Below are 8768 nucleotides of genomic sequence, written 5' to 3' on the forward strand. Positions count from 1 at the left end.
TGCGCAGGTCTGCGTCGGTCTCGCTTGTCTCAAACCAGCCTAACGTTACGTTCGGGACGTAAAGGCTTGTGGGAAGAGGAAAGCAACATACACCAGATTGTAATTGGTAATAATCATAAATGGTTTTATTATACCAGGGTGAAACAAAATGGCAGGCAGGCAGCCTGAAACAACCAAAGTGGCCACAAGGGCGCAAGTTTAAATGAACAACCAAACAAAGGGAGGACTCTAAAAAGGGAGCCTGCTTACATACAAGGTATACATACTAAACAAAAATAACCCTCACTATTGCAGTGGTACAAACTAAAGAAAAGGAGGCTGTAAGAAAACACAGCTGAGGTAACTATCACACAATACTAACCACACAATACTAACCACACAATACTACCACACGAGTTAACCCCAATCCCAGAGCACGTAGCGCGAGACGTCTGTTCACATACAGAGCCTCCAGAGTGATGATTTTCCCAGTCTTTGTAGTTATCTCCAGCAGGTGTGCGCCGTCTGTGCTCTGTGATTGGAGTGCGTCGGGCCCGGCGTGCTCCAATCACAATCTTCAGGGGGCGGACCAGGAGATGGCAGCCAATCACATCAGTGCAATCGCACAGCTCATTTACATATAACACAGCTTAACACAATTAAGATGACCAGGAAGGCAGCAGCCGTATCAGGAAGTAAACACTAAAGGGAACATTAGAAGAAGACAGACAGGAAGTCAACATGAAAGGGAACAGCAGAAGAAGACAGACAGGAAGTAAACACTAAAGGGAACAGCAGAAGAAGACAGACAGGAAGTGAACACTAAAGGGAACAGCAGAAGAAGACAGACAGGAAGTGAACATGAAAGGGAACAGCAGAAAAAGACAGACAGGAAGTGAACACTAAAGGGAACAGCAGAAGAAGACAGACAGGAAGTGAACATGAAAGGGAACAGCAGAAAAAGACAGACAGGAAGTAAACACTAAAGGGAACAACAGCAGAAGAAGACAGACAGGAAGTGAACAGGAACAGGAACACAGCAGAGGAAGACAGACAGGAAGTGAACAGGAACAGGAACACAGCAGAGGAAGACAGACAGGAAGTGAACAGGAACAGCAGAGGAAGACAGACAGGAAGTGAACACTAAAGGGAACAGCAGAAGAAGACAGACAGGAAGTAAACACTAAAGGGAACAGCAGAAGAAGACAGACAGGAAGTAAACACTAACAGGAACACAGTATGGGCCCGTTGGTATGAAAAGGAACGGACTAAATTTCCGTAGCGGAAGCAATACGATCATTTGTAAATCAATGAAATCAGTTTTGTGACCGGATCGCTGCACATTATCACTGATTTAACAACACCAGCCCAGACTCTGCTGCGCTGGTTGGCTCTCGCCTCAGGCGCTGAGATGACTGTAATGTAAGCCTTGTTCTTTAACGTCAGTGGCTTTATGAATGGAAATGGAAACTCTTAAATATGAGACGACTCACACGGTAAAGCCTCTGTCCTGAAGAGGCTCTCCTCTCAATGGACATAAAGCCCACCCTACTGTATGTTTGGTTTGGCTCTGCGTTTCCTTGTTCTTCCAATGAGTTCGTCCAGTGTGTAGAGACAGAGGTTCTGACAAAATAACATCTTGCTATTTATTTGAGTTGTTTTTTTTCAGCTATTAGCACAACACATATCATCCTATTCACTTACACAGTGTCTCAAAACCTGAAGCAAATCATTCATTCATGGAATTTAGGAGAGCCAATCCTGTAAATGCAATTGAAAAATGTTTGTTATAAAAACCAATACAACTCACAGTCTAGGTTTTTATTGCTGTTGCACTTAAAGGAGCTGAATTAAATGAGAACATATGCCATAAAAGCTGTTGAATATTGAACATTACATATTACTTAGTGATGGCATTTATTACATTTTTGCAGTTATCAGTTATGCTGTTATTTTCCAATTCATTTCGGCCAAAAACATGCCGATATCCTCTTGCATCGCTAATAGAAATGCAACGTCATAAATATTCATAGTTTAATATGCCATAAACATTTCAAATTATATGTCATGTAAAAGTCATAAAACTCTTAGTATTTAATTTTAGAATAAATTCATAGTGAAGTATGACGCTCTGCTGATATCTCATTACTCACGATGGCCGACTGCCATGCTGATACTGATGTATCATCCTCTTAGTATTTTATTTGAAAGTGACAGATATTAAAGTGTTTCTTTGACTTCTCACTGCCATGCGATTCATTGTAAACATCTTCACTGGAATTACTGGATCAACCCTGGGTCAAACTTGCCAATGTGATTCATTTGCATCAATGCTTTTTAACGTGTTACGGTCTCCAGATGAATCGTTGACAGCCCTAAGAACGCCACATTGTGCAGCCCTGCTTTCTGTGGTTCACACTGTAGTTTACTCTCTTTGCAGATAGCACTGCTCCACCATAAACATGTGCAGACCCCCCCTCCCTGTGTGTATCTATACCAGCAGCTTCTCACATCAGATCCTCCTCCACAGTGTTGTTATGACTTTGAGGTTATCTGTGCATTCCTCTCAGACTCTCCCAGGGATGAGGGCTGAGAACAGACTCACTCCTCGCCCCTCGTTGTGTCCCCCTCTCTCTCTCTCTCTCTCTCTCTTTCTCTCTCTGTGTGAGCGCCAGGTGCTGACACCCCGCACTGAGGGTGATGAGAAGCCGGCGAGTTGTTTTGTTTACCCGACTCACCTCCTTCACGATCACGCCTCCAACTTTCTCCCTGGGCCTCCTTCATCACTCTTGTCATGTAAACAAAACACAGAATTTATTTTCTCCGCAGCCTTAGGTGCTTGCGGGTGAGTCGATAAATTCTTCTTTTGTTTTTTACAGCTGTGTCCTACAGTATCGCAGTACTATTCAATTCAAAGGTTTTATTGTCATTTGCACAAAGTTAGTGTAGAAATGGCAATGAAATTCTTCTGACCTGAGCTCGTCCAACAATGCAACATATATGATAAAACACAAAAATACAAAGTAAAAAGTAGTGCAAAAAGTCTATATACATATTAATAGAATATAGGATATGTACAAGAACAGAATATGAAATCAAATAATGTAAATACTACATGATACAAGTGTTTGTCCACCATTTCAAAGACTTAAAAACTGCTCCACCAAATGAAAATCTGCTCAAAGATTGAGAGAGTCGTTTTGTATCACTTTATGTTCCGACTCAAATCCCATTGGCTTTTTGAGGAGGGAACCAGTGAGATGCTGCCTTCAGGGTCGGCCTCCAAAAATCCATAACTGCTCCTCTCTATTATCGCTTATAAATGCAGCTTGAGCTCCACTTTAAAGGGACCATCAAGTGACATTCAGTGGTCACAACAAAAGAAATGTCCGGCAGCGCTTTAATTAGGGTTATCATTAATGGTTGGAAATCATCACTTTCATGTGGCTTCCTCGGCCCCTGGGATCCAGGGGCGTTGTGGTTGTGATGCGTTTAGGGACCCCTGCATGCTGGTATCATCTTATAGCTGAGGGGCAGGGAGCGCCCGGTGGGTAAGAGGAGATGATAATCCCCCTCTCTGCTCTCAGCGGGCCAAACCTGCACTCACTGTGTGTGTGTGTGTGTGTGTGTGTGTGTGTGTGTGTGTGTGTGTGTGTGTGTGTGTGTGTGTGTGTGTGTGTGTGTGTGTGTGTGTGTGTGTGTGTGTGTCCATATCTTCCTGTGTGTCCATGCGTTCAGGATCCCTGTGTGAAACTCTTTGCGACTCCATTCATGCGTGCCTGTGCAGACATGCTTGTGTGTTTGAGTGTGTGCGTTGGAAGTGACCCATGCAGGAAAGAGAGGGGGGGGGGGGGGTGAGTGCCTATTTACATTGGCAGTTACACAAGGGGAAATGAACTGACTTCAAAGCGGGCGTGCAGCTGAATTGTAAAGCGAGTGAGGGAGTCCTCCACGCATGAGCGGCCTCTGAAAACACAGACAGACATTCCCAGCGCCGCACACTCATATCTGCTCTACGGCAACACACACAGTGTGTGTGAGCGCTGTGTGAAGCACGGTAACATACAGAGAGAGGGGGGAGATTTGTATGTTGTGCCTCTACTGTCACATGTCTCCATACTTTAATGTTCAAAAAGCTCTTTATTTCTCTCATGCTGCAGCACCTCTTTTCACCCTCTGTCTGAAACCAGAGCCCAGTCTGCTCTGATTGGTTAGCTGGCCGGTTCCGTTGTGATTGGTCAATCTCTTAGAGATGTCCCGCCCCTTAGCCTATCATGTACAATGTGGCTGAGCGCTAGCCAATAGAAACGCAAATGTTACATAGTGATCAGGGTTTCCGCTAGGATTTTTTCTCGCCGGTCAAATGTCCGGGCAGAATTTATTTTACCGGACTAATTTGAAACTTACCGGTCATATTTCAATAATAATAATAGTTGTGTAGCAGAGTTTCCGTTAGCAGGTAATCACCGGACTATGAGCAGATATGCTTCAGTTTAAAACTCAGTTCACGGGCTCATTTTTATATTGCTTCAGTTTATAATCGTAACAGATCGAAAAATTCAGATTCATTTTTCAATAAATGATTCCACAAACAAACAACATAATTATTACATTCAAACAAACTACTTGTAGTAGATAACGTACATTATTCAGAAGTTTACATCAACTTTGAATAATAACACGGGAGAAACGGATCCTCTCCCTCCCTCTCTCCAGCACGTTAGTTTCTCATGCAGCTCCATAAACAGAGGGCGGGGCTTCAGGTGATCCTGCAGAGCTGCGTGTCTCGGTCAGACTCAGCAGCTGATCTGATCTCTCTCTCGCTCCGGTTACACTTCACTCGCGTTTATGTCCATATCGATCACATCCAGCTCTCCTGATCGGCCTTTCTAGAGAGCACCGATCAAACTATTAAGAGTGAATATCGGCCGATAATGACCGGCGGCCGATCGATCGGAGCCTCCCTAATTATTACCAGACATTTTGACCGTCAGGTTTTTATAAATTTTACGAGCTAAAAACCGGTAATTACCGGCTAACGGAAACCCTGATAGTGATGTCACTATGTTCCAGAAGTAAACAAAGGAGTCCAATGGAGGCATTTCAGGCAGGCTGTGGGAGAGAAACTCCCTCTGGAAGGAACACATGGATTTGAGCCTTTGCAGACCATTTACATGCACACAAACCTAGAACACACTAAGGAGAAGGGGAAACAGCAAAAAACAGAATAGGGCCTCTTTGAATAAAAGTAAATGGTCTGAAAATACTCCATTAACGATAAAAGTCCTGAATGCTAAATGTTACTTTAGTAGAAGTTTAATCCGTTGACAGTAGGGCTGTGCGATTATGGCAAAAATCATAATCACGATTATTTGGGTCAATAATTGATATCACGATTATTTTGACGATTATTCATTGACCATTTATTGAACTTTAAAACAAATAATATTTTACCAATAAACAAGAACAACACATATGTTGGAGCGCACTTCCAAAACCATACTAAATATTATTAATATGATAAATAAAAATAAATTGGACCAAAATAAATTAAATCAAATATGATGCAGTGCACTGTCACAACCTACTGAAAACATATAGCCAACATTTTGGTAAAACATATTCAACATATTCCACTCAGTTAAACGTTGAAGGCTGGCCAACCGTCATGGTCCAGAAGTAACAGGAAATAAATGTTGAACTACAATTTAAGACCAAATAAAAATGTTGGCCACCATGGCAAATGCTGGTAGGGCTGCTCATGTCATCTCTTAAAGATGTTTTGCAAGAAACACCAGCCTGTTTACATGGTCTGGTTTCAGAGATGAGCGCAGGCAGGTGACAAGCCACCTGTACTGAAGACCCTCAGCCACGCCCCGACACATGGGGTGACGCTGGCCAATCACAAAGCTTTGATGCGTTCAAGTGCATTATTCTGGCACAGGAAGATTATGTTACAGGACATTAACGATAAAACAGAATATTGTTGTTCTATTTTTAGACACATCTCGCGATCGACTGGTTGGGCACCCCTGGGCTAGACCATAGGTCTGTTGTGGTCGCAAAGTAGTCAGCTGAAGCCACATCTCTCTCAACTTCCCCACGGCATTTGTCATATAGTGCAGGCAGCGCAGACCTGCTGAAATAATACCGAGGCGGCATCGCGTAATGCTTGTCCAACGTGTTGACAAGTTGCTTAAAGCCCTGGTTGCTAACAGTGCTAACTGGGCACATATCTTTAGCGATGTGAAATGTAATGGCAAAGTACTTGCAAGTAGTGGAAATAGTTTTACCCTTCTTTTTAACGAGTTGCTGCTCTTGTTCTGACATCTTCGCTCGCGCTGAACACTCACAACACATGTCACTCCCACGTGGCCGAGTGGGCTTTTCGGGAGGGGCGAAAGCGCACCCAGCAAAATAATCGTATTTTGTCAATTATGCTGTTTTCATAATCGTCGCAAGCCATAATCGTAATCGCGATTAAAATACGATTAATTGCACAGCCCTAGTTGACAGTACAGTTTACAAAGAAGAAATGAAATCTGATCATTTTACAATGAACACAACATTGTTTACTGTAATCCCCAATTTCTTGAAATGTAATCTGATCAAGCCTTTTTTTATGTAACTGTAAGGGAATACAGTTACCTCTTATAGTATCCTGATTACCCATTACATGTAATCCGTCACTTCCCACACACACACACACACACACACACACACACACACACACACACACACACACACACACACCCACACCCACATGCCATTTGTACATCACTTCAGGGGACATTCCATTGACTTACATGCATTTCCTGGAGACTTACCCTAACCAAGCCTCACCCTAAAATTAATGATTCCCCATATTTCCATTTTGTCCCCATAAGGGAGGTGAGTCCCCACACGTGACTGTGTAAACAGATTTAGGTCCCCACAAGTATAGTAATGCTAGGACACACACACACACACACACACACACACACACACACACACACACACACACACACACACACACACACACACACTCTAAAGCCTGCTGTGTGTTCTCTAACAGGGATGCTGCAGAGACAGCCCACCATGGAGGAGTTTGTGGACGCGCTGGAGTCTGAGCTCAACCCGAACTTTGAGACTTTCCTCATGGACTCTGAGAGCTGAAGGACGACGCTGTAACCATGGAAACAGACGAGAACCTTTCAAAAGAGACGATGCACTGACACTGCGCACAGCATGCACGCTCATTACTCAGCATCTCTCCTCTGTCTGTAAATGAACTTTTTATATGTTGCTTTCTCTGTTAAAGTCACATTGACTTACAGGATGGTTATATCATGTGGGTAATTATACTGATAATATAAGATACTATGGTAAGAATAAACTACTTTATACTTGATCATCTCTGAATGTTGATTATTGCAGATTATGTGAAATGGTGTCCCATTGACAGATCTTCTGGGATCCATTTTGTCATATCGTTCATTTAATATAAAAAATGTTAAGTTTGTAGATGTTTTATCACCTTTTTATAACACTGAACATTAAATAATAAGCATGAATTTCATTTCATTTGCCTTTTATTTCCATTGACTAGTTCCTTCCCCTCATGCCATACTTTCCTCTCAGCTCACATACTGGCCGAACCTTGTTTTTTCCTGATCAAATCAGCGTGAGGAAGAATACTTAATCTGCTCTTCCTGTCATGTGATCATTGTTTAGACTTCAGATTAATACCGCTCCATCTGTTTTGTCTGTCAGGAGGACGGGGTCTGAGCGGGACGTTCACTTTGTGTAAAAACTTTTCAGTGAGAAACGGAAAAAGTTGTGTTCAAGTCTTAAATGGAGTTGTTGCAACACAGTGTATAAAATACTGTTAACTTCACACAGCGTTGAAGCTGTTTGCACCCCACTTTAAAGTAGAGACTCCTATCCAGCTTGGTTAATAAAGGGTTGTTCCACATTTTAGCTCCACTGTCTTCCACAAAGCTGACGGCATCAACAGACTCACTCATTATGGGCTGTGGCTGCAGCTGCTCCCTGTTACAGTGGCTCTGCAGAGACACACACACACACACACACACACACACACACACACACACACACACACACACACACACACACACACACACACACACACACACACACACACACACACACACACACATATACACACACACACAGCAGCCTGATTGATGGCCTGGACATAGAGAGGTGCAGGAATGAGTCCTAAAACACAGACATTTGTCAGGATTTTACTACTTCCTGTTCCCTGAAGTTAATGGTTTTTGAATGTGTTATCCTGAGATAAGGTCTGAAGAGACTTGAACGTTTTGTTCTTCGTCAGTAAATACCCCACTGGTGGTGAATTTAAAATTGGCAGTTGCTAACAAGTTCCTAAATGAGATGACTACTTTCCCCCGGGAGCATTTTCCCTTTTTTTGATTTTAGTTTTGATTTGAACAAAGACAAGAAAAGCTTGAAACAGAATATTAAAAACGTGTTGTACCTTTGAGCTACCTGGCCCTACGGTGTAAAGTAATACAGTCCTTTTAACCATCTTTTCCTCTCATGTTGACCCTTGCAGAGAAGCTCAAGTGATTCAACTGAAAAATAATTGTAGCTGTTTTTTTTTGCAAGAGATAAAAACACCCGCTCCTCTATAGCCTCATGGTATTTCTGGAGATTGACTTTACGCTTCAAAAATCACAAATTGGGTTGTTTCATGAAGACTATCCTGCTGATGAAAATGGTGTATTATTATAAGACTTGCCGAAATGAGACCTAGTGAAAATGTG

The 8768-nt window shown here is 42.6% G+C and overlaps 1 protein-coding gene across 1 annotated transcript in view; it reads left to right on the forward strand.

Moving 5' to 3' along the window:
- Positions 1–7532, forward strand: part of LOC117457785 (mitochondrial intermediate peptidase-like) — a 38849-nt gene extending 31317 nt beyond the window's left edge. Inside the window, exon 19 of the mRNA XM_034098012.2 lies at positions 7034–7532. Coding sequence (XP_033953903.1) covers positions 7034–7134 — 101 coding nt within the window. The 3' untranslated portion in view covers positions 7135–7532. The remainder of the gene's footprint in view (positions 1–7033) is intronic.
- The last annotated feature ends 1236 nt before the right edge of the window (positions 7533–8768 follow it).

The sequence above is a fragment of the Pseudochaenichthys georgianus genome, chromosome 13 (genome assembly GCF_902827115.2).
Source record: "Pseudochaenichthys georgianus chromosome 13, fPseGeo1.2, whole genome shotgun sequence".
In the NCBI taxonomy this organism is placed as follows: Eukaryota; Metazoa; Chordata; class Actinopteri; order Perciformes; family Channichthyidae; genus Pseudochaenichthys; species Pseudochaenichthys georgianus.